This window comes from Anser anser (genome assembly GCF_964211835.1).
Source record: "Anser anser genome assembly, chromosome: 26".
Taxonomy (NCBI): domain Eukaryota; kingdom Metazoa; phylum Chordata; class Aves; order Anseriformes; family Anatidae; genus Anser; species Anser anser.
In genome coordinates, this window is record NC_139747.1 from 3,402,250 (window position 1) to 3,428,528 (window position 26,279).

Below are 26,279 nucleotides of genomic sequence, written 5' to 3' on the forward strand. Positions count from 1 at the left end.
GGCTTGGATAGTATTTTGTACTTCGATAGATACTAATATGTTAACCTTAACCTCTCCATGTTGTAGCAAAAGGGCAAATTAAAGAAAAAGATACCCGTCATTAAAATGTTTTAAACATTCAGATGCTGCCTTACCTTCATATTGTATATTGTATTGATATTGTAGAAGGTATGGGAAAGGCTGTTTGCTGCCCTTACGTATAATAAGGCAGGACCTTAGGTGGGACCCTGCAGTTTAACAGGAGTTCTTTTCAACTGAACTTTTGCTTTTTTCCTTCCCCTTCTCTGCAGCATTGTCATGACAGGATCTTACAACAACTTCTTCAGAATGTTTGACAGAAACACAAAGCGAGACATCACCTTAGAGGCATCACGGGAAAACAATAAGCCCCGTACGGTTTTGAAGCCACGTAAAGTATGCGCGAGTGGTAAGCGAAAGAAGGATGAAATTAGCGTTGACAGCCTAGACTTCAACAAGAAGATTCTACACACAGCCTGGCATCCCAAGGAAAACATCATTGCTGTAGCTACTACAAACAACTTGTATATATTTCAAGACAAAATGAATTAGGGTTGGCATTCCTAACTGAAGAGTCCACTTCCTGCATAGTTGAAATAGTTGAATCTAGCATTTGTACCTGTAAACAAAAGCGAATGAGGTCCATTATGGCACCCCTTTCCAGTGTTTAAAAATGTGCCATATGACAACACACTTTTATAGCTACATGGAGAAAACTCTGTCAGTCTGTCACCGAGTTCTCCATGTCTGCTAGCCATTTAGGTGAGGATAGGGCACTTTTTAATTTAAATGACTACTTGCACCATCTTGCCTAATGGACTAGATTGGACTGTATCAACATCGGTTTACTCCACTTTTTATGCCTTCCATTGTGATGACGTCAAACACAGGGAAAGCCTTCAATCATGCTATGGGATTTAATTGTGTAACCTCATTACTGTATCATTTGTGGCCCCCTTTTTTATTAAATACAGCTCATTCTTGCTGTGGCTTGTAGCATTCCTCCTTCTGGCCTCCTGGACTCCCCCTTTCCCTTTCATCCCCCTCCACCTAGCCCTGGTGGTGGTGTATAGAGAAAAACAAAATAAAGCACATGAAATGGGTCCGTTTGGGGTCAGTGGTAAAGGGGGTCTGTGTTGCAACAAATGTTTTAATAAACAGTTGACTGTAATCACTCCTTGCCATGTCTGGCACCAAAAAAGAGAAAATAAGGAAAAAAAACTACTGAATAAAAGTGACAAAGAATGGAGAATCTGTTTTCTTTTTTTAATCTACCTCTTTATACAAATACTCTGTGTTTTACCTTAGATGCATGAAAATAAAATGATGTTTTTTGTAATGATTTTAACCAGTATTAATTATTTTTCATGGGAACGAAGAGAGGGAGGGATTTCACGAGTATCCGCATTCATTTGTGAATGACAACGATACCAGCCTTAGCGTGTGTGGCCACTTGCATTTTGCAATCACGAACTGCTGTCAGATTTTCTGTAATCTGAACAGGTCAGGTACTGCTCCAGTCTCCTTAAAGGCTCGCTCTTAAAGCTATTGCTTAAGTTGGAACGGGAATAAAAGTTGCAGGTTTAAAACCTATGTTATGGGACTCACTTTTTAATGCTCAGTTTCATCTGGTTTCTTGAATGCCTTGTTTTGGGATGCAATACCTTTAATGCCTTGTTTAGAGTACAAAGTCCCCTGTGGCTTTTTAACGAGTTGTTTGAATTCTTGTCTAGCAGTATGATGTTACGTAGTTCAAGATATCAAGCGATTACGTAGATAACTACTACGCTGCATTCTGAGATGCTCTATTTTCCTGTATTTTATTGTATCAGTAACTGAGTGGAAATGTAGTTTTACCATGCAAGTGTTTCTGGCTTTTGGCTTTGCAAAGTTACTGCACTTACAGAAGCGTTAAGTGGTGCAACGATCAGAAAATACGTGGAGTACAGAAGCTGCATGAAATATATGTTCATAGCTTTTTGAGAGATTTAAACTCTTCAGCAAATAAGGCTTATCCAAAGATGAACTGATGCTTTATAAGGCTCATGAGTTTTTACCTCCGGATATTTTTGCTAATTGTGTTTTTAGGTTTACTCTTCCTTCAAGGAAATGTTCAGAATGAAGCTTAAAGTCGTGGTGAACTTACCTTGAGTGGGAGGACTTTCACTTTTCAGTTCCCTAGATTTAAATTATTTCTGTGGCTTAGTTATAGATAGCTATTACAATGCCTCTCTGATTTGATCAACTAAGATACTGCTACTGCTGTAAAATTATGGCTGGGTTAGACATTGTTAACAAGACTACTCTTGCAACCATACTTTAATTTCTTTAAGTCCTTGTGCAGTGGTTTGAAACTGTAAAGATGATAATATTAGATCTGGTTCTCTTCAATACAGTATGTGTCTTGTAACATGCATGCCTGCCCATGAGCCTTTGTAAGGATTTTACCATTTTCACCTGTTAGCCTTGTGTAAAAAAAAAAAACAAAAACCCTCCCCCAGGGACAGCAGCTGTTTATCCAATGGGTGAATAAACCCACAGGCCCTACCCCCACTTACACAGCATGTGACTAATTTTACTCAAATCCTTATACTTGCTAACAGTGAAGGAAACAACTTGTTTTAGAGGTGTTTTACAGGGTCAGGGCCAAGGTTTATCCATTACCTTATCACAAGGGCAAAGGGGTAACCAGACACTGCTTCAGCATCAGAGCTGGTAAAAATTCATCTCCATTTCTGCCAAAAGGGGAGTAGGTTTAATTGCTATTTTGGGAAGAATGAGCTTTGTGGTAGCGAGCCTGCTGCTCTGACATGTCTCTCTATCCTGAACGATGCACTGAACGCACGACAAGCTGCTTAGCACAGACAGAAGGGAGGATACAAAGAAGATGCAGAAGTGAGCAGGCAGAGGTGGCTTAGATCAAAGCGCAGCCTTCTAGCAATACTACACTCAAGTACAACTGCCTCTTGGACCTCAGCTGTGCATGTTGGGTTTCAGGATTTCTAAAGCTATCTTGGGAAAGATTTTTGTTCGTATCAGTAGCGGTGATCCCTGGCATGTCACCTGAGGCTTAGTACTACCCTCAACAAAACCAGCTACTGACTTTTGTGTCATACTATCCAACTAGGTAATTCTTTAAACACTGTCCATTGACATATGCTGTAAATCGTATATTTTATTAATAAAAGTATGCATAGAACACATTTTGTCAGGTTGCTTTTTATCTTCCATCCCCTCCCTTTCATCCCATCCCTTTCCTTTCCTCTATTTACAGGCATTTTTAAAGTTACTCATCCCTTCCCTACTGCACCCTGACTAGTGCCCCATTTTGCTGGCTTCCCTGATGTTATTTCTGGGCCTGAGCCCAGAGTGCTCGCCAGACGGGGTGGGTGGGTGCTAAGGTAACTGACCTCCTCCAGTGTGCGCAGCGACAGAAAGGCAGCTGCTCCCTTCTAGTGCTTTCTCCCAGTTCCCAGTGAAAGCAGTTTTTCAGTACTCAGCCCTTGAATAGTGGGCCAAATGCAGAAGAGGAGTCGTGTTCCCATCCCCAGCATCCCTCCTGAAGCTAGTGGTGCTACCTAAATGCAGACAACTGCCGCTGAGGTGGTGAGCATCTGCAAAATGACAGCCCTACTTCGCAGCGATACTGTCAAGGATTAACGCGCAGCCTAAGCTGGCTAGCTGGTGTGGGGCTGCAGTGTGGGTTAGCTGTGGCCAAAGTCCCTTCGTTTCCGTGCTGAGAAGTGGCCAATGCCTTTAAAAGGTGTTGAATGTGGTTTTAATTTCGATACATGTATTTATTGTTATTCTCAGCCTGATTTGGAAAAGCAAAGGGTTAGTGCTGATGAGCAGACGCTGGTACTTCCCTCTCAGAGAGGGGCTGTTGGAACACCAATAATCTTCTTGTTGGCTGCTCTGGAAGTGAGTGCTCTGAGGGGTGACACAGCTAGGAAGAATTATTTCTTGTGCACTGGATTTCATCTCTTCATTTCATCTCTGGCATTGCCACCATGCACCTCTGACTTCGTGTGCTGGATGTTTCCTTTTTGCCCTTGCCCCCATAATGAGCTGCTGTAAGCTGGAGCACCAGTGGGTTGGATTGGGGTAGGGAGAGGTGTGCTGGAAATGAGGTTGGTGTGTAATGACTATCGGTGTGCTGAATAATTTGTATTGTTTGCTCATTGCAAGTGCTTGTTCAACCTGGTACAGAAAGGTTTGGGCTTGTAGAGAAAGGAGTGGTAGAAGAAAGTCATAGCAGCGGTTGGAACAGAAACAGCAAGCATTTCTCGTGGGGTAAGGCTCAGAACCAGGAAACAGCATGAATTTTCTACACAACCTGCCTCTGAATTCTAACATCTTGACCTTTTGCAAACAATTCAGCTATTTCTCCATCACAAGAAAAAACATTTATTTTTTTTTTAATGCAGGTGTTTCTGTATTGGTGCCCTCCACTAGGAGGCAAAATGTTACCAGAGAGAGGTGGATGCTTCAAAAGTGCAAGGGAGCAAGGTTAGATGATGTGACTATCTGTAGCAATCTTTTTTTGGAGGTCGTCTCCAAGGTCTGTATGTTTGATCAGTCATTGCTAAATACAAAATATCAAGAAAGTATTTCCAGTACTTACTGCTACCTCCAGCGTAAAGAAAGCTGCCTAGGTTGTCCCACAGGACAAAGCCTCCCATTGTGTTTGCCTGCTGTCCGCTGGTGTGATGTCTGGCAGCTGGGTACTATCCTTGCTGTTACAAACTTGCTGCTTAACTCTGAGCCCTAGGGTCAAAAAACAAAAGTAAAGAAGAATTTAGGGTTCCTATACCCAGGATATTCATACTGAGGGGTAGCATTCACTTTACCAACAAGTTAACATTTTTTCAGGTTTTGGGCACAGAAATACTAAATGAAGAAAATAAAAACAGTTGCTGTTTATGATTTTAGATCATTCTTTCCTTAAATTGCTTCCAACAGGTAGAAGAACATTGTGGACCCACAAGCATAAAATTGTGCAATTAGCTTAGCTCAGCTCGTGGAGATAAATCAGGTGGCTTGTTACACGTTTGAATTGACTTAAAGACTTTCTGTTAAAAAAACTTTTTATTGCTCTTTGGTACAAGAGGCCTTTCGCAGGAATTTACAGCCATTGTTTCTCTTCCATTATCATGTGGCTTTCTGTCCCTCCAACCTAGCTATTGTCATAGCATTTTCCATCCAAGGATTCAAATTACTTTACAAACATTAATTACATCATTCAACTGCCTTAAGGAACCTGCGTAGTGGTTAGAGAACAGGGCTGAAAGTCAGGACTTCTGAATGCTATTTCTGGCTCCGCATTGACTCACGCTATAATCTTGATTAATTTATTTCTGACTCAGAAACTTTAATAGTCCCACTTTGCTGATAAATATTCATGCCACAGGTATTACGGCAAATGCTTCCTGAGTGATGGAGACGACAAGTACGCGTGATGCTAGCCCGTGATTGGTAGGATTGCAAAGCAGGATGGGGCTCCCTTGGCAGGTTTCCTATTCAGAACTGTGAGTAGCTCAGGGTTCCGTCTCAATCTAGAATGCATCTGTGGCCTTCTACCTGTAAAGAGGTTTTCTTAAATTATCTGAATTATCGTCACCTTCTCACTACATTGAGCTAATTCTGTTCCAGGGATATCCAAGGGGCATCCAGATTTTCCACGAGATTAGATGTTTGCTACAGTCAAGAAGCGTACACAGTCAGTTTTGTGAGAAGGGTCAGCATTACCTGAGGTGGATTTCAAATCTCCACATGTCAATGTTTGGATGCTTGTTAGCATAGTTCGTCTTCTGATGAACAGAAGACAGAAAAAAAAAATATCTAATAATCTAGTCTAGGATAACTGTGACAATTGCAAATGTGTGGTTTCTAGCTTGAAAAAGTTCTGATGAGTGATTTGTTTTTGCATGTGTAATAGGGAGATAAAAATACATGAACAGAAATGGGTTTGTGTGACTTAATTTCAGTCTGATGGCGTTACTGATACTGAACTATTGTGACTGAAGTTAAAAAAACAAACAAACAACAACAACAAAAAAAAACAATGACACCTCCCCCCCCCCAGTTTATATTCTCATGCCTGCTGGTGGGATGGGTTTGTGATGTCGGGAAGGGAAATGCTGGCATGTATTAGTGTGGGATGGGGCTGTTATTGAGCTCCACCAAGATTCTAGGCCTCAAAATATACCCTGAAGTGTAAACGATGTCGAATGGAATGAGGTTAGTAAAACAAATTTCTTGAGAAGGGCAAATTAAATCATCTTCCATGCTGAGGTTAGTCTCACTGGATCTTTTTGCAAGAGGACGACAATGAAAAAGGGGATTAGAAACTGAAGAATCCTAGGGAAGGTTCTGCTACCTTCAATGCAGAATATCTATGAAAACTCACTCTGCCTTGAAGAATTGATGTGCCTGATTTTCAAGATAATATTGATTTATCTTGAAAACTAAGTGATGTACAACCTTTCTATGTACGATCATTTCACGGAAGCTTAGAATACATAATTGGTACAGAAGCTACTCTTGTGTGACTGAAGAAACCTCAGCAGGGCGAGGTAGAGGTTTGCATCTGTATTTAATTGCATTTTTAAGTCTTCTCCTTGGAAATTCACTTATTCCCATTCTTAGTACAGCAGCAGGTGCATCAGTAGCCTGAGGTTGTCTCTCATTTTCATACGGAAAGGAGGCTGTGGCACGCACAGCAGTAATTTCACTTTTTATAGCTGTATTTCTGTGAGTCCTGGCTGAGAACAACTCCAGGTTTGTTCTACAGGTGCCATCTCTGCCTTAATGCCTGCCAACATTTAAAAAAAATGCCGTGCACTTCGCTGACTTTTGCTAGATCTCAGAAAATTTCATTTGGCTGTTGAATGCTGTCACTTCAAAGAGGTTTTACTTTTAGTAAAAGATGGTTATTTCTTTCAGGGAGCCTTGCCTGTGTTTCCTTGACCTGCTGGTTTAGCTGGCTTTAAATGATTCGAGGCCAAAGGAAGCTGGACAGGAGGGGAAGGAAGTTTTGGGGAACTCACACACCTGCACCGTGCAGGTTTGCCGGGTTACCTCACATCTGGGTTACCTCACGACTGCCGCAGCGTCTCCTGAGGAGACTTGTTTGAGCCTGGGTGGGCACCGAGCTGTGGAGGCACTGAGCTGTGGAGGCTGCTGCTGCCCTCTGGAAGCAGAACTGAAGCCAGGGCAGCTCGCAGGGGGACTCTCTGTGACCCCCTCAGGCAGATGGGGCTCCCTCGCAGCCTCCCCTTCCTTCTCTCCCCTCACAGCCCTCCTTCCCCTCGCAGCTTCCCCTCTCCTCACAGCACTCTCTCCCCACCTCTCCCCTCACAGCCCTTCCTCCCCTCGCAGCCTCCTCTCACAGCCCTCCATCCACGCAGAGCCAACCTTCCCCTCACAGCCCTCCCTCCCCTTCCTTCCTTCCCCTCACAGCGTCTTTTCCCTTCACAGCCTCCTCTCTCCCCACAGCCCTCAACAGGCTCCCCTCCCCACAGTCCTCCCTTGCCCTCACAGCCACCCTTCCCCTCAGCCTCTCCTCACAGCCCTTCTCCCCTCACCGTCCTCCATCCCCTCCTCTTCCCTCACAGTCCTCCCTTCCCCTCACAGCTCTCCTTCCGTCCCCACAGCGTCCCTCCTCACAACATTCCCTCCCATCTTCCCACCCCTCATAGCTTCTCCTCCCCTCACAGCTCTCCATCCCCTCCTCCTCTCTCACAGCCTCGCCTTCCCTCGCAGTCCTCCCTTCCCCTCGCAGCTCTCCTTCCCTCCCCACAGCGTCCCTTCTCCTCACAGCCTCCCCTCGCAGCTTCTCGTCCCCTCCCAGTCCGCCCTCCCCGCCCCCATGCCGCCCCGCAGCCCCGCCCCCAGCCCCATGCCGCCCCGCACGCTCCCCGTCGCGAGCTGCGCATGTGCGGGGGGGGGAGCGGGGCGCGGGGCGCGTCGGGCGCATGCGCAGCGGCGCGCTGGGGGCGGGCGGCGGGGCCGGGCCGGGCCGGGCCGTGCTCGCTGTGGTGTCGTCGTGCCAGCCCCAGCGGCCCCGCGTCCCTCCGCCGCCGCCATGTCCTGCCCGCAGGAGCCGCGGCCCGGCAGCAACAACAACAACAACAGCCCGGGGGGCGAGCCGGGCCTCAACAGTGAGTATGAGGGGGCAGGGGGCTGAGGGGACGGGGATGAGGGGATGGGGATGAGGGGCACGGGGAGCCCTGGCTGTGGGGCTGGGTGACGGGGGGTGGCTGAGGGGAGAGCTCGGGGTGCCGCCGGGCTCGGCTCTGGGACGCGGGGAGAGCTGAGGGGAACCGGCCCCGGAGAGCTGAGGGGAGTAGGAGGGGGTTTGGGGTGGCAGGGGAGGGTTTGGGGAAATAGGGGCAGGTTTTGGGGTCGCAGGAGGAGGTTTGGGGTGGCAGGAGGGGGGTTGGGGTCGCATGGGAGGTTTTGGGGTGGCAGGAGGGAGTTTGGGGTCGCAGGGGCAGGTTTGGGGAGACAGGCGGTTTGGGGTCGTAGGAGTAGGTCTGGGGTCGCATGGGGGGTTTTAGGGTCGTGTGGAAGGTTTTGGAGACTCAGGAGGGGATTTGGGGTGCAGAGACAGGTTTGGGGTCACAGGAGGTGTTTTGGGGGTGTAGGAGGGGGTTTGGGGTCACAGAATCACAGAGTGGCCGAGGTGGGAAGGGGCACCTGGGGATTACCTAGTCCAACACCTGCCAAGCTGGATCACCTAGGGCAGGATGGCATCCAGGTGGGTTTTGGATATCTCCAGAGAAGGAGACCCCGTAACCTGACCCAGCGTTCTGCCACCCTCACAGTAAAGCAATCGCAGGGGCAGCTTCGGGGTGGCAGGGGCAGGTTTTGGGGCGGCAGGGGCAGCTCTGGGGTCGCGCCGAGTTTACCCAGCGGCTGGCAGTGGCAGCGGAGCTGGGGCTGCAGCAGGGCGGGGGGAGGAGCGTGCCTGTGGGAATGAGTTTATTCAGGGGCTGAGTCAATAGCACTGACGTGAGCTCCTTTCCTCTATATCCGGCATCTCTGTCAGCTGCTCTGCTGCATCCTTTTGTTCCCAGGGTGACACCGGCAGGGCACATCCATGGGGTTTCTGTGGGCTCTGGTACTTGGGGCAGCTGCCTTTCCCAGGTCTGAAACAGCCGTTTCAGTGGGGCTGTTCATTTGCTCACAGTTATTAAGGATGCTTCAGTTGGAGAGGTGAATAGATGGCATGAACGGTTAGCTCTTGCCTTCGTGGTTTGCACTGAAGTCAAACCGACAACAAAATGCCTTGATTAATCTCCTGTGACTCGATGGGAATTGTGCTGAAGAAGAATAAACCGTGCCTGTGTTGTAAGGCTGTTATTGCGCCACGGTAACGTTGCACCTTGTGATAACGAGCACAGTTCACAACAAAAGGCTCACCTGAGTGAAACAGGAATTTTCAGCGAGTTATTCAGGGCGGTTGGCATGCTTTAACATCAGTTTTCTGTCTTAAATTTGCAGCGTGCCTAGTGCCTAGCTCCATGCTTTATACTTACTTTATAAATTGCCACCTTTGCTTTTATATTTTGATCTTTCCATCTTGTTTTCTGTCAGTGCGTTAGCTCGCTCTGTGGGACACGTAATCTGCTGGAAGGTAGGAGCGACGAGAGGGGAGCGCGCTGTACGCCTGGGCTGGATCTGCCCACGGGGATCTTGCTGCTGGGTCAGCGCGTACGGGCTTAGCTAAATCAATGTGATTACTGAAGGTGGTGAGCACAAGGTATGAGAGGAAATATTTGGTCGTCTGCGCTCGGCGAACAAAACAAACGCAACCGATGGGCTCCGTGTGGGCTTAGCGCTGCTTTCAGGCGGTCAGCCGCTCCACAATGCTCGGCGTTACAGCGACTTTTTCTGCCATTATATAAGCTTTGCAGTGACCCTTTTCAGGCTAATGAGTTCAGACACTTATTCATTTTGTTCTGCATGCCATCCGTGCATGTTGGAGGCCTTCCATTCAGAGATCTCCTAGCACTTGAACTGAAGGGCAGGAGACCTCTGGGTTCACAAAAAATAAAAACAAAAACCCCAAACCCAACCTTGTGTGCTTTGGAAACCCGAGATGCTTCCTACATTTTAATTATTATAAAGCTCTGTTACATATTGACAAAAAAGCAATTCCACCTTAGGCAGGAACTCATCCACCTCTGTCGTGGAGAACTTGCTTAATAATTACCATTTTGGGAATCTGAGAAGCTTTCTTTTTGTTAAAGGCATACTTCATTGTAGAAGTGGTAGTTTTGAGTTTATTCAGACTGATCATGGCTCAGGCTTCTTGGGAGCTACTAGTTTGGAATATATTTCTACAATTTTATATGTAGAAAGTATTTTTAAACCATATTTTTATAAATAAACACATAAAAGTATATAAATATATGCAACATTTACATACTTCTAATCATATCTATTTTGTATCATATCTTTTTTAATGTAGTCTTTCCTCTCCACCCCCAAGTGAAATCTCAGCATAAGCAAGCCGACAGCCCCTCTCCTGCACTTTCAGCTACTTTTGCTTAAAATTTCCACCACTTAGGAAGAACTGAAAGTTGTAAGCTCACACTTACGAGTTATTTTCTTCCAAAAGCAGTTGGATTTCTCTGTTTAGTAGAAACCTGTGTGTGCAGGATGACCGCGTGCCAGATGACAGCCTATTGATGCTGCAGTTTTGCAACAGGATTTAGGAGGACTTGCCTATTAACTGACTTAATGCTGCTGCATAAGACCTACTTAAATCCTGCTCCGGGACTTGTTTGTACGTGAGGAGTCCTGCGCCCGCGTGGAGACCCGCTGACTTCATTAGGGTCTTGCCCAATTGCCTACACAAATGGACTTTAAAAAAAAAAAAAAAAGAGAGAGAGAGAATTTAAGTGGGTAGCCGATACCTGAGTTTATGTTTTAGTAAGAAAATCTGCCTGAGAATCTCAGAAAAGCAATTGAAAACTTTTCACCTTTTCGCAAATACCTTTTAAACGTCTTCAAAATCCTTAGAATAAGAAAAACAGTAAGCATGTAAAAAGGTTAATTTATTTAATTTATAACGAATTACAAAAAAATCATTCGGTATATATCCATTCCTAATGGAATAGTTAGCATTAGACCTTGGCCAAATAATTTTGGAGAAAAATACTGTTCATATAGACAGCTTTTGGATTTTTTCTTTCCCAGAGTGTGTGTTACGTGATTTGGGGAGGGAGGAAAAAGTGAACTCAGGAAGTTGAGTTAAACACCCACCTGAGAACGCCCCGCGCTGCCGTATTTCCAGCTCGACAGTGAAATGGGAGACGTGGTGGAGCTGAGCATTCTCCTGTGGGTGATTACCATAACGAACCCAGAGCCGGAGAAGGGCTGGGGCAACTTCTCTCTTGGCTCCCTGCTGCCTGCTTTGCTCCCAGGTGTTGTGCTGCGGGCAGCAGAGGTGCCGATCCCTCCGAATGGGGGCTGCGAACCCCCGGGGCTCGCTGGCTGCCGCTTGCAAACCGGTTGTGATTCCCCTGGGAGGACGTAGCGTGTTTTCGCTCGGTGCCAGATGAGGCTTCCCCGCGTGTGTTTTGACTCATTAAAAGTGAGGTCAGATGGGGAACGTGCTGCTCGTCATGTAAACTACTGCCTGGCTCGTCGGGGCTCCTTGCTCACGGATAATTTGACTGTTCTTCCTAGCGCGGCCATAACGTGCGTTAGATAAAGGGCAAATTCTGTCAGTCCAGGATAAATTTCATGCACAAATAAAATCCCCATTGATGTTAAGGACCGTGGAGGGCTGGTAGCTGCAGCCAGGTCTGATCGCCTTCCCCTGGGCTTTCGTCTGCCCATGGCTGCTGTTACAAGAAGTGCTCTCCTCGCACGTTTGTCCTATGATCCTTTCACATTTTATCACTGTGCTCTTTTTCCATATTATGTGTCTTTGCAGTTCCTGAGCATTAGGATTCCCAACAGATGCTCCCTGCTCCGATGTGGCTCTAGGGGAGCCTTCACCTTTCTGGCCTGCCTTCGACCAGCAGCTGCCACCTGCCTTTCTGCGGGTGCTGCCCCTTGCTGCACAGCTACAAGACAAACCTACCTTCCTCGTCAGGTTCTTGAAATGGTTTGAATTTGAAATTTAGACATCAGCAGTCATCATAAACCGGGAATAATACAGTTTTGTGCCAGCTAGCCCAAGCAGAGGCTGCCTTTCCCCAGCTGACGAGTATCTGTAAAGCCCAGTATGTGGTACAGAGTTGGTGTACTTGGCGTGATTGTAGGCAGGCTCTGTGCACGCCCTAAATTCCTTGTTTGTGAATGCAGCTTGGGGAAACCAGGCTCTAAACCACCGGGACTCCGAAGGGGATGATGCTTCCGTGGCCATCAGCATAATGGCTTTGTTAGCAATCGATACTAAGGAGGAGCTCTGTTTGGGCTTCGCAAAATCAAGCTGGAAATAGGTGAACACATCAGGAGGTGTGCTCCTTCCCCCATCACTGGGACAGCTCATAGAGCCAAAATTTTGCTGTAGAGACAAGTGGAGGCACAATACCAAATTCCACAGTCAGGAACTCGGTATTGAAATTCAGAACCTTTGCAAGTAATTCAAAAAAATAGTTTCAACTCTTGTTTTCATATCTTTAGGCTTTCTTTTTCTTGAATATTGTTACTTCTTTAGGAAAGGCATCAAAACTAAAAGGAGATGAAAGTGCTTACCGTCAGACAGCCTAAGTTAAAGTCCCCAGGAGTCATGGCATGATACAGTATACGTGTGAGGCCATTATCTGACCGATGATGCATTGAAAACAGTGTGCTTTTGAGAAATCGGAGATCTTTCTCCTCCCTAATGATGGTTGTCCAACGTGAGGGCATTATTTCTGCTCCACATGCTGTGCTGCGTGGAACAGAACCAGCGTTTGTGCTGGGGAAACTGCTGTGACCTTCCTGAGAGGGTGCAGGAACTTTTGAGATGGTAGAATTACGAGGACGTGTTTCGTAACATGCTGATGGTGTTTCAAGTAGTTCATTGTGTTCGTGGCCCCTTTTTTGATGATATATTTGAGGTGGTGGGGGCATCAAATGCAAAGTTACTTAGAAGGGTTATTAACACTGTGATTGAGGACTGATGAGCAGAAACAACGTTTAAAGCCCTTCCAGTTTCCTTAACAAAATTGTATGGCAAAATGAAATGTCCTAAGGTCCTAACTGCAAATATTTTCCTACAGGGAGCCTTAAAACGTTGCTAAATGTCAGAATTTTGTAACATGGATAAAGACAGTGTGCGAGTCAGTAACTGAAGCAGTAACTGCAGAAGGAAGTCGGCTGCTTTAGGCTGCTGTAGGCAGTCGGTGCGCTCCGATAAATAAAGGTTGGACAGTCAAATGGTTCTTGTTGTGCGCCTGAGTGAGAAGGCTGGAATTGCAGTTGGGTAGGGAATGCATCTAAATATTTGGAGCAGAGAGAAGGGTGGGGATCTGTTTTATCTTTAGCCCTCAGGGCATTGAATAATATTTCCAAAACATATGAATTGAAACATGTCCCTTCCCAACGTACTGGCAAGTACCGTTTCTCGTGTAGTTTATCAGCACATTAAATGGCAAACTGGAGCACGAGAGGCTTCGTCTGAACGCCAGGGAGCAATTCGGGGCTGCCTGGGGAGGCCGCGGGGTCTCCGTGGTGGTCTGCAGAGGCCGCCTGGGCAAGGCACCCCGCTCTGGGTGGCCCTACTAGAGCCAGGGGTGTCTCCAGCCTCAGCCAGCCCGTAAAATTAACGTGAGGTCATGGAAAAAAAAAGAAAAATATTAAATCTTAAGTACAGAGAACGTGAATTGTGTTAGCAGATGTTTTTGTCACTTAGGAGATGCTCTGTCTCTTTTGTCAGGTCTCAGCACACACATGGGTATTCCATAGTTATTAAAAATAAATCCAAATCTCAGCCTGTTGAATAGGTAGGCTACGTGGTCTTTGCTGGCTAAGGAAGAGGGTTAAAACAAAAAACACGATGGCATGGGAATTAACTCAGTATGTGTGAAGATTCTGGTTTTCTCACAGTTCTTCGCTTTGTCTTATTTGCGGTAAAATCTTTTAATCTAACGGCTATGAGGCGGATGTTAGCGTGGTCCTTCAGCTGTGCTGACCTTAACCTTCTGGTGGTTGGAGTGGTGTGACCCAGCTCTGAAGGCAGGGTAGGGTGGGTGGCAGATGGCGCTGGAGAGGAGGCTGCTTTCCTATCAGGCCAGGGCAAGAAAGCGGAATGGGGACTGATTTTCTTATTTTTAAAATATTTTTAGATGATACGAGTTTTATACAAATAAATCAGGGGCTGCTTTGGAGATGGGGGCTGTTGGAAGTGTAGAGAAGGAGAACACGAAATTGCAGGTGGGGGAATTGTATAGAAGGAGGGCTGGGGGGTGAAAACTTTGTCGGAAAAGGAACAGGGGAGGTCGAGTGATTAATGCAATTGAGTGATACAGGGAGGATGGAAGCCTCAAACTAGGGAGAGAAATTTGTCCTGTCAAAGTACTGATTGTGGAGGAGAGGGCGACAACGGAGTAGCTGCAGTGGTAAGTAGCAGCGTAACGTTTGGGGGCGTTTCTTCAGACACAGGAAGAAGCACGTCGCCTCGCCGGCCCTCGGCGTGTGTTTGTGAGCTCCTTCCCAGCACTGTATGTTATCTGAATTCGCCATGGTCGTGGGGCTTTTTTCTGCGTGTCATTGATAAACTTAAGATGGGTTTTAGTTTCCCTGCTTTTAATGAAATGATGTCTGGCTGGCCTGACAGGTTCCTGGGTGGAGTTGCAGATGAACGGCAATGGCAATAGCAATGATAATGGCAACGGGAAGAACGGAGGCCTGGAACACGTCCCTTCGTCGTCCTCCATCCACAATGGAGACATGGAAAAAATCCTTCTGGACGCCCAGCACGAATCAGGACAGAGCAGCTCCAGAGGTAGTTCCCACTGTGACAGGTAAAGCAACGTTTGCCATCCTGCATGCAGATCATTGCAGGTTTTATCCTGTAGCTGTTAAATGAGGAGTAAAGTTTTTTCTCAGGTCAGGTTTGTCATGCTTCAGCATGCTTTCTTTCTCTTGCCTATCAAAGAAGTCATTTCCCTTGAAAAATAAGTCGTGTTTCAGAAAGGTAAGGGCTCCAGGAGCAGGGAAGTCACATCTGCACCACAGTTAAATTTCTTGTTGTTGTAAACCATACAGGGTATGAAATATATTAATTTTTCTGGCACGTTAGTAATAATGTAATGTATGCGTGCTTTATATTTAGCCAAGTGTAATAAAATGTATCACTGGACTTGGCAGAAGGATTTCTGGAATTTGTACGCCTTGCTTTCAATATCCTGCAGTTTTTTCATGTGTAGGCAACATAATTTTGCCTAACAATATAACCCCGTGAGACTCATGTGAGCATTATGATGTTCTTATTTGTTCATTATACCTTTCCCTCAAAGGTTTTGGGCCAGTTTTGGAGATCTGTGGGCGGTTTCTATATATAATTTTAGGTGTCCATCTGCTTATGCCTCATTTGGATTTGCTAAATGACTGCTAACTGTCATGTCTACTGTACAGCTTATATAAGTGGGTGATCAGAAATAAAAGCTATTTAAAATTAGTTAGGCCTGATTTAATTACTGACTGTAGTAGACAGTGCTTGAAAAGGATCCGTACAACTATTTCAAATAGAACTGTTTATTTTCTATTAAAATAACCTTTTCTTACATCTATGTTTATAAGAAACTAGCTGCCAGTAGTTCAGTAGTATTCAGTCCAACCAGGAATGTTTGCTAGATGATTTTTTTTTTTTCTTACTAGCATTGGGGCTTTTTCCCTATTTCAAGTGAATAAAGATAGACTGCATTCCTTTACTTAATTTTCCAGTTGTTAACTTTTGAGTAATTCTTTTCCCCTTTTCATAGTTGAAGTAAGATGCAAGGAAGGGGAGATATATATTATTTTTTTTCTAAACTAGAAGTTCCTCTTAAGTGTGTGTAGGGTTCTGGGTTATTTTTGGTTACTTCTAACATAGACGCTTCTAATGAAAACTTAAATTACAAAGATGCCCTTAGGAGTTGTAACGGGAGACCTGTGTTGCTGCATCATATGGTATTTCACATCGTTCCTGACTTAAATTCTCTGCTGTTTCCTTGGTTGACATAATTAGGTAGTTAATTTCTTTTGAATAGATGACCAAGTTTTTAATATTCACAGCGAGGCTAACAAGCAGAATGCCTTCTTGCCAAGCATTAAAAGGTATTTTGATACGTTATGTTGTAGCTTGTATAGATATAAAGCTAATTTGCAATACTAGTAGTGTTACCTAAAGCAAAGAAGGGATCTGCATCTTTTGTGTAGCTGTTGAAGTTTTGGGCAACGCTTTGTTATGCTCCCGTGGAATGACAGTCAACCCTGTTGAGACAGATAGGATAATTAAAAAAAAATGGAAAAGATAAGGGCTTTTGGAAAACTTTGTTATTCTGGTGATTGTGACATGCAGAGTTGTGTAGTCTGTTAGTCATCTGAGTAGTGTGCAGAAGTACATGTGGAAATGATTCAACTGAGATGCTATTTATGCTAATTGTTCTTTAGCTGACTGTGGTGTGACAAAAGTGACATAATAAAATCAATTTCTCTTTAGCCCTTCACCTCAAGAAGATGGACAGATAACGTTTGATGTGGAAATGCACACAAGTAAAGACAGTAGTTCTCAGGTATTTTCTTCATTAACTCTTAAAATAATTTAAAATATATACATTAAAGTTGTAGGTATTGTATATAGATCAGACTTTTATATAAGTCAATGTTAGGAGTTCTTGAGGGGCAGAGCAACCTCTCACTTTAGAAGGTCTTAAATCTTGTGTGTTTTACGTGGCGGAATAAAAAATATGTTAAACTGCTGCTCTCTAGTAATTTTTTTTCATTCTGACTCTAAACTTGGCTGTTATGTGCTGTACAGAAAAAAAAAATTATCTAAATTTTGTGTATTCAGAATTTGGAGGTGTCCTTTAGTCACTTTGGTAAGGCTGTTTACTAGTCTCGTGCTTTGTTCTTATATATTTTTACTCCATCTTTTTTATCAGGACTTTATATAATACTTCCCTGTAAATAGGTGTAGTAAACAGCTTTTGTACATTCAAGCTTAGGTCAGTTTAACTAAATTACATTTTCTTCTAAGAGAATGTTTTCCGAATAAAACTTTATTAAATAAAAACACCTTCCAGAACAATTATTTTTAACAACCAGGCAGAGATGGTAAACTGTGGGTAGGCTTACACTCTGTATTAATTGCAGTTTGACTTGTAGAGATGAATAGCTTTGGAGGGAGGGAAAAACGAGGCTCCATCTCTAAAGCTGGGAAATGCCCTGGTTAGTAGCAGCGATGTTATTGTTTACCACTCTGCTCGTGCTCTGTGTGTCAAACCTGTTTTGGCTTTGGAAATGTTTATATTTCTGCACAAGATTTCAGGGTGTTTGGTGTATTGATGTATGGATCAATCGGCTCACATGACAGTGAGTAATCCTCATCGTGCAAACTGAGAGGAGACTAATGCTGAACTCTTAGCTTGGCAATTTACTGGAATTTGCTGCCTTCAGCAGTATAAATAAAAAGCAATCCTGGACGAGTGAAACCTTGCATTTAATTTTGTCTAAGAGCAGTAGGCCTGTTGCTCTTCTGCCCTACAGAGAGCCGGAGCAATCTGCATGATAGGTTAGGTTTGCCATCGCTGTTTTGTTGGATTTGATTGCTTCTGTTTTTGGTCTGGTTCCCACTTCAGTGCAAGTGGCATAACTTATTTTACTAAAGGTCACTCAGGAAATTGTTTTAATTCTGAGAAAGAGTTTGTACCAAAGTCATCTTGTGCTAGCCAAAGAAATGGCATTCTCTGGCCTTTTTAGCAGATATTTTTTTCTAATTCTGGTATCTAATGATGTAATGTTGACTCCTTGGGTCAAGAGAGTTGCACTGAGTGCTTGGCTTTCCCTGCTGCTTCTGGGGTGCACCCAGTAGAAGCCACCAGTTGCATGTAATATAAATTTCAAGTAACGCCTTCAAAGAACTTCCTAATATTGTTTTGGAAACATTTTTATTTGGCTTTCTGTGCTTTACCTACATGCTGTATGCTTTCAATTAAATGCCATCAAATTAAAGTTTTTCACATTTCTAAAAACTTTATTTAATGCATCGAGCTGGTTTGCTACAATGAGGATTAACATCACCACCACCCCTCCCCACAAAAAAAGCCAACAACACAACCACAAACCAACTTCCTATGATGCTGAGGTCTTGAATATAATAACCAAATTAGTGATATCCTGACCTCTGCAGATCCTCCTTTTAGCATAATAAAATCTCTTCTAAATCATTGGTAGTCCAAGAACACTTGCTTGTTTATCAGTTGCCACCATTTGGTGCTTATCATTTTACTGCTGCTGTTGTTGTTCTCAATTTAACACCATGAGGAGGAGCCAATTGACTGTTACAAGGCTTTCCAATGTGTATTTTCAGTCTGAAGAAGAAGCAGTAGAAGGAGAGAAAGAGTTGGAAGTCTTGAAGAAAAGTGCTGACTGGGTGTCAGACTGGTCGAGTAGGCCTGAAAACATTCCTCCCAAGTGAGTTTTTTTTTTTTAATGGATATTCCTTCATGTGAAAGAAGAATCATGAGTCTCACTTACATGCAATTACTCTGACTGTCCAAATAATATCATCTTATGAAAAAAGAAATAATTTCTTTGGGGAGTCTACAAAAAGTCAAAACAATGAAGTTTGAAAACCATAATAGCATCAAAATTACTTTTTACTGAAAGTAATATAAATCCACAGCAAGTTGATTACAAGGTTTCTTTACAAAATTATAATTACTGGGAGAGTTGGGTACTTGGAGCTGGGATTCATGGGATTTAGTTTAGGTTTAATGAATGGAATAGTGTTGAGCAAGTGTCATAAATTCTCTGTACCTTTTTTTCTTTCTATGTAAAATATGTAATGTTCATCCACGGAAGGGGAAACGTTGAGCTCCTTGAATGCAAAGCATTTTTGTTAAAATAGAGGATGCTGTCTATATCTGGCAGACTTCTGTATCTCTGTTTGGAACAAAAAATGAGGCTCTTGCTAACATATCACATCCTGAAATTCCCTCTCTCGGACCTACCTCTCTCTTCAGCTACCGCTCCCTTTGTCTCTATACTGTCTGTGTAAGTGGTCTCTCCACAATACCTCCTATTATTCTCTTTGATCCCTTACTCTGTGTAAAGGATCTCTTGCTTTGATCTCTAGCTCTTTGTACTTTAAAAAAAATAAAGTTCCTACAGAGATCATTTGTGTGCAAAAAAAAAGAAAAAACACCAAAAAAATTGTGTTAATTTTTTTTCTCTCCTCCCCCTCTTCTTTCAGGGAATTTCATTTCAGACATCCTAAACGTTCAGTGTCTTTAAGCATGAGAAAAAGTGGAGCAATGAAAAAAGGTGGCATTTTCTCTGCAGAATTTCTTAAGGTTTTCATTCCATCTCTGTTCATATCTCATGTTTTGGCTTTGGGACTAGGGTAAGTATTAACATAATTCTCACTTCAACTTCTGCATCTGGCTTTGCTTTTCTGCTTTACTTGAATGTCAGGTGCTTGCTGAAAAGGGCTTTGTCTAGAATAACTAGAGTATTGTTGCACCTTGCTCAAGAAAATTTGGTGCTTTTTTTTTCCTTGAAATGCAGGAAAACTTTGCAGCAGTTATACCGTCATTAGTATGTTCATAGAATAGATCACGTTTCTTATATTAAAAATGCATGAACTATCATGAATTTGCAGATAACTTTTGCAGTTGTGTGTGCCATTTGATTATGCACACATTCTACTTAAATGCTTCATGTTATAATATAGGGTAAGTAAGAAGAGAATAGGTGGGAAACTGTTGTTAACATGTACTGACCATTACAAGAAGACAATGCACAAATCCTGGTGCTGGAGTTCTGTGTGCATGGCACATCCTCTGTAATTTTCAACGTCTAACGCCGCAGTTTTGTGATATTATTGAGAGTAAATGTTTGAATACTTAGATATCTGAAATACTGGATGTATCTTGGGCGATCAGCTGCTGCTCTGCTCAGCGATGTTTTCAGTGCCTGCGTAATCTGATGTAATCTCTGAGCTTGCTTAAGTTCTAACTTTATGTTTATCTGTCATATTCTACAAAGGGGGCAGAGGTGTGTACTCAAAATATGTTTTTACTTAGCTTCATGTTTGTTTCTGGGGTGGGATTCGTGCGTCTCTAAGCTTCTGTAAACTATCGAGTAAATTAGGAGGATAGAATATATGAAAGTATATTGTACAATACTTGTACTACTGCAAAATTGTACCTTTCTGCAGTGAATTAGATGTTGCGTGGATGTATTTGTTAGAGATCAGTGTTTGTGTAGATCCTCAGCAGTGTTTCAAAGCTCACCCCTTCCTTCTATTGGCAATACTTTGTTTTGCAATAATAATCTGAGTGTTGCTCAGCTGTTCAAGAGCCTCCTGTGTCAGTTACTCTACGGACAACACAGCTTTCAGGCTGGGGTTTTCAGATGAGCTTGGGACTGGAAGGAACCTGCTTTCACTGAATGTAGATAACGTCAGTCCTTCTAGGCTTGTCTGAAAATCTCAGAATGAGTAATTTTACAAAACAGGAAGTGAAGTCTGTGGAAGAATCTGATCAAGCTTGAAAGACAGATCCCAGTAGCTAGGTGCATGAGGACTGTGTCAAAACCAGGGAGTATTTCTGTGAAATACACTATGCCTTATACTTTTTATTTCAGCATCTACATTGGGAAACGACTGACCACACCTTCAGCCAGCACTTATTGAAAGATGGAGTGCAAAACCTGGAAATCCACGTGACCTGTGAAGGTGTTTCTGTCTCATTTAGTACATTTGACTTGAGACCATTTTAAGCATGACCCTGACTTCACCCTTTCTTTACATATCCAGGTTTTTGCTAACTCTGGAATTGAGTATTGTGTTGGAACTCTGTTGAGGTGTTTCGCTATCCACATTCTTTTCCTCTCTCTTCCCATTCCCTTGCCTCTTGGCCTGCAAGACACGTCAGAGTTGCTGAACGGAGTTTACAACTGTCTATATGTTGCAAGGGCTTCTCTCAATGCAAAATGCCACCAGCAAGTTTTAATTTTCTCGGTGATGCTGTTGCCTCCTTAGTGCAACCTGACTTAAATTGCAGTTGTGCATGGTATGTTGACTGTATTATAGTGATAAAACTAAGTATCTTTGAGGAAAATTACTGATTGGAGTGAAATTGACTTTTGCTTTGGAAAAACAAACTGGTTGTGAAGCAAACTAAGAAATTACTGGCAATAAAAAAATAGTTAAATCAGCTTCTGGGGGAATTTATTTGACCCCCTTACATTGGCTAACACGATTCAATTTGCAGGAGGCAAAGACTGCGTAAATTTTGAACTAGGATAACTTATTCCATCAGCGTATTTTAATATTAGATAATTGTTGTAATCTTGTCTTTTCTATGAAGTCAGCTCCTTATTCCTTGTAGGAAACCTGTCTGATGCCTAGAAGATATTAGGAAAAAATTGCATTGTTTGCATGTGAAGAAGCTTTTCTTTTCCTTACCTGTTTTCTTAAGGGAAAATTTTAAATGTGAATTTTTCCTTTTAAACGTAGTTTAAAATTAAGGAAAAACCCAACAGCTGTAGGTGTATTTAGACTCTTGTATAAAAGGATATGATTCTGTTTGTTGTGGAACCATTTACAATTATGATCATAGGGCAGTTTTGGAAGGTAAAGCGTTTGACCTATCTCTAAGGGGGGACAATCTTGCAGGTGCGTAAAGATTCAGAAGTTGCAAAGCTCTGAAATGTCTTCTGCAAATGAGTTTTCAATATTCCTCTCATTGTTTACTGTACAATCTCCTCTGGGGATACATGGAATCTGAAAGTCACTCGTGATGTCTCATGTTAGCTAGACTTCTCACTAACGTCGTTGAACTTTTATCTTAGGGAACATTAAGCCTTGTCCTCCTTCAGTGACACTTCTTTTCAAAATGTGAAGCTTTAGTACCAAATTGTTACAAAGCATTGGGACATTCATGTCCTTAAATAGATTTTATTGGATTTCAGAACATGTAGCATGACTCTGAAGGATAGAATACTCTTTTTTTATATATATATGAATATATAAAAAAAAAAAACCTATGGTATAGACTTTAATACTAAGTATTTAGGGAACCAATGCTAATTTTAAGACTAGCAAAATCTCATTTAAATAAAAACTTTAGCAGGCTGACTTGTAGAAAACATTAAAGAAAATACGGTCAGCTAGTTGGAAGAGAACAGCTACCTATGATTGTTTGCTTGCAGCAGATTTTGTAAAGTTGAATATTTGATATAGCAGTGATCGCTTGAAACAGTTGATACGTAGAAGCTAAATCCCAACCGAGATTTGGTTTAAAAGAGCTTAGTTAGCTCCCAGGAAGTAAAAAAGCTAAGCATAAATCCACTGCTAAACCGTATTTATTTTTATTCTCTACTTCTGAATGCTGTTAGAGAATGCTTTCAGGGTAAAAGAGCAGTCTAACAATTCTGGTGAAGACATCTGCTTTTTTCTTGTAGTTGTCAATGCTCGTGGCACTCGAGTGGCCTACAACTGGGTATTTGTTTCAAGGGTGGATGCTGGGTTTTGCCCAAAGGTGGGGGAGAGAGGGGGAACGTGGTGAGGGTGTTTTAGATCAAGTACATCACTTTACAGTCCTGAAAAACTGAGCGGACAGGGGAAAGGCTGAAACACTTTCAGTTCTAATTACAGCACCTTGTTTTGTATGGAAATTGGAATAGTGGGAAAATAGATTTTTACCGAGTAGGGAGAACTTATTCAACAACGAAAAATACCCCTTTGTAAATTAAAAGAGGATAATTCTTCAGAATATCTAATAACTAATCTTGCAAGCTTGTGGCTAGAGTATCAACGTAGTTTGTAATATTTGAAGGAGCCATGAAGAAAAATTGTAAAGACTGCAGCCGAGGAATGGATACGTGATCACGGTAACTCTTGCTGTGATACGATGCAGTATTTATTGATACCTGCTATAAGCTTTGGAGGAAAGTCTACAACTTTGAGTTTTACAATGAACAGAAACAGATTGTATAATTTGAAAAGGGGTTTCAACTATTGATAGTTGAGGTTTTGTTAAGATAAATGTTGTTTAAAAAGCTTTATACCTGTTTACAGTTTTGGAAAAAAAAATGCAGGCTTCATTTTTCTTACATACAGTGAAAACTGGCCTACGATATTTGTAAATAGGATCAAGAAAAAAATGCATAAACTCGCACATTAAAAATGCAGCAGGCTAACTTAACTGCAGTAAATACATATTTACTTACTGTTTTAAAAAGTGAAAGCTGAAGATTATTAGAAACTCAAATTTTTTAATTGACATTTATTGAAATATTGGAGTTAACTGAGCCAAAGTGATTATGCATTCTTCATAAATTAGTTAGCACTTTGTAACATTATATACAGTTTACAGTACATGTATAAGTTGTAGCTTATAAACATTTTGTGCCATTAAAGCTCTCACAAAACTGGTTGTCTGAAATTACTTCATGCTGCGCCTTTCTTTTTCTTCTTTTAACAGGACTGCTTTGTAAAATGTTCAGTAAAACTTGCATTCTGGGTTACATGAATATTGAAGCTGCTGTTTATAGACTGGAATAATTTTTTTAAAGATTGCTTTTTTTTTTTTTGAGTGACTCGAGGTTATCAGCTTCTTTTTCTAAAGCACTTAATAAAAATTCTTCCATTGTCACAACGTAAACCTGTGCCCCTCCCTCCAGCACCTTGTCAAGGAAAACTTCTAAAGCAAAGTAACGTGGTGGCATATGAAATGCGAAGTCGAGTTGATAAGATTTTGTATTAGTCTACTGTACTCCTTGTATTTCTGCTGTTTCCTAATTCTGTTAAATTTGCAGATTAAAGAATAAGGGATGTAAGCCCCAGTTGGTAATCTGCCTCCATGTTGTTGGATCAAGCAGTGTTTGCTTTGAGAAGTATCATGTTGGAGGAGTGAAAAAATGTGAAATGTCATTCTGATGCTTTTACTGCCGGTTTTATTTACCTATGTTTTTTTCCTATGTTTTTAATGTAAAAATCCAGAATTCTTTAAAAATGAGTTGTTTTTTTTTTTTTGAGAGAGAGGGAACACGATTTATAAAGTTATAAATCCTACCTTAAGAAAGCTTAAATGTTTTGAACTTACACTGAAATTTGGGCTTGAGGTTTTGAATTGTCAGTACTTTGTAACTGCTCTGTAGAGCAGGTTTGTGATGTGTTTTTTTGAGCAGGTTGTTCCTCTGCAGCCAGGTGTGATAAAGACTCATTTAGGAGGTATTGGAGGGGGAAAAAAATCATCACACACTTCAAAACTTGATTTGTTACAACGCAGTGTTTTGCAGAAGACTAAATCCAGGATAATCCTGCATAAAGCAGTAGTACCTTTGCACAAAGATTTTTTTTCTGTTACAAATCACATTTTGATGAAGTTTCAGAGGACTGTCTTAGTTTTACAATTTCCTTCGAGTTTCTTTTCATTTTGGTGCATGAATGTGCAAGTAAGGATGAAGAGAAGGGACTTGTATATTTAGTTACGAGTGGCATATTGATATTACTTACCTGTTGAACTAAAATATAGCTGGACAAGTTAGCTGTGTAGCGTCTTGGTTCTCTGTAATCAGCCCCAAGCAGTGTGTTTTATGTTACGTTCTGGGAAAGTTATCTTCTGTGCTGACTTACTACAAAGAGCCTAGGAATTTAGTCAAGTTAGCTACTCACATGAGAGCAACATGGGATGCTGAGTCCTTGCACTCTGTTTTCATAATTAGCTGTATGCATATAAAAGACTAGGATTAACTTTGAGTTCCGTGCTTTATGAAAAAGTTAAATATTAAAGTGTTCTTTATACATTTACATGTGTGAATATACATACAAAACTTCTGTCTAGTAATGAAATCCTGGCTCTGTGCAAGTGTTTGTTGGAGCTTTGCCTTGTATTTTAGTTGTATATAAGGACTCCTTTTTGGTTTGGGTCTTGAAAAGCAAATAAAATGCTAGGGCTCTTAACTCTATAGTTCCATCATCACTTTAAAAACAAAAACTGTAATGCTTTAGGTACTCCTGGAAAAATCTCTGCGTACACCAAGTGTCCACACGAAAAAGAAAAAGCTAAATTCATTTCCGTTTATTAAATGACTCCGTGTCCTGTGCTGTATGGCAGCTTGGCGAAGCGCAGCTGACTCAGCCAGACTTCTGTGTGCAGTGCTTATGGCACGATTGGTCTTGACATTAGGGGGAGAGCGAGTGGTGCTTTTCCATTAAGGAAAATAAACATGACTTAACTTTTTGAGCTGCTGCCAGAAGATAGAGGAATATGGAAACACGTTTCTATTGTCCCTAACACTTTTAGATAAGATTGTAGAGTTTTACAGAGACTTTTTTTAATTTTTTTTGCATTGGTACCATTCGTTTAACTTGCAGTTTGGTGTCCAGAGAGAAATTAATGAAACTTAAGGGCAGAAAATCCCATGAGTGCTTATTCTGGTATATATAATGAAGGGAAAAGATGGTTTAAGTCTGCCTTTCCAGGTAGGCTCCCAGGTTCATACTCTGTATAGACTGTGTCTGATCTCCTGAGTAAGTGTTTTAATGCAAATCTCTGCATTTCAAGACAACTTTTCTCTGGGAAATTTCACAACCATCTACTACTAAGTAGTAACAAGCATCTAAATACTTGGTGAGAGCTGTCATTTATCTGTGACCAAGAGAAAAATAGTATGTAATATCTTCACTAAAATTTGAGCTGAGACCTACCAATGTGCTAGCATGATGATGTGCCTGAACAGAGCAGCAAGGCTTCGTTTATGAAGATGTGACGGCATCAGCGCAGCGATTGTGTCAGACTGCTCTTGCTGAAGATGGATTTTCACAGAGCCTGTGAGGAATACAGAAACACCCCTAGGTAACTTCATTTGGGAGTTGGCAGCTGTTTATCCTGTTCCCTTTTTGGAACTTCCGTCCTTCGTTTAATGTCTTCCATCTTTCTGTGAAAATGTGCAGAATTTTAATGGTTAAATACTAACATGCAATCTTGTAGAAATCTTACTTCTTACCCCTCCTTACTGAAAAGATACCTTCCTTCTTTGCTGAAGAAGTGCTTATGGCTCCCCCCCTCCCCCCCCTTTACCAAAAAGTACCGTTTTTACTT

The 26,279-nt window shown here is 42.3% G+C and overlaps 2 protein-coding genes and 1 long non-coding RNA gene across 8 annotated transcripts in view; 2 read left to right on the top strand and 1 right to left on the bottom strand.

Moving 5' to 3' along the window:
• The window catches only part of PPP2R2A (protein phosphatase 2 regulatory subunit Balpha), a 48,076-nt gene extending 46,722 nt beyond the window's left edge, over positions 1-1,354 (top strand). For all 6 annotated transcript variants that reach the window (XM_083811858.1, XM_083811857.1, XM_083811861.1 and 3 more), the window contains one exon: positions 291-1,354. In XM_083811858.1, the coding sequence (XP_083667984.1) occupies positions 291-570 (280 nt within the window). In that variant the 3' untranslated portion in view covers positions 571-1,354. The remainder of the gene's footprint in view (positions 1-290) is intronic.
• On the bottom strand, positions 1,214-7,868 carry LOC310886797. Its single transcript, XR_014575483.1, has 2 exons — positions 7,115-7,868; positions 1,214-4,785 (listed from the first exon to the last, which is right to left on the bottom strand). It is a non-coding gene; the product is annotated as an uncharacterized lncRNA (long non-coding RNA).
• Positions 7,869-7,957: 89 nt separating this feature from the next.
• Positions 7,958-23,604, top strand: BNIP3L (BCL2 interacting protein 3 like). Its single transcript, XM_083811863.1, has 6 exons — positions 7,958-8,180; positions 14,801-14,987; positions 16,667-16,739; positions 18,536-18,639; positions 19,421-19,570; positions 20,815-23,604. The coding sequence occupies exons 1-6, from the start codon at positions 8,105-8,107 to the stop codon at positions 20,861-20,863; spliced, it is 639 nt and encodes a 212-aa protein (XP_083667989.1). The 5' UTR covers positions 7,958-8,104; the 3' UTR covers positions 20,864-23,604.
• Positions 23,605-26,279: the final 2,675 nt, after the last annotated feature.

Coding starts and splice junctions, on each gene's coding strand:
- BNIP3L (XM_083811863.1), top strand. CDS start 8,105: ATGTCCTGCCCGCAGGAGCCGCGGCCCGGCAGCAACAACAACAACAAC. Junction 14,988..16,666: donor GGTAGTTCCCACTGTGACAG/GTAAAGCAACGT, acceptor ATTTCTCTTTAG/CCCTTCACCTCAAGAAGATG. Junction 16,740..18,535: donor GTAAAGACAGTAGTTCTCAG/GTATTTTCTTCA, acceptor GTGTATTTTCAG/TCTGAAGAAGAAGCAGTAGA.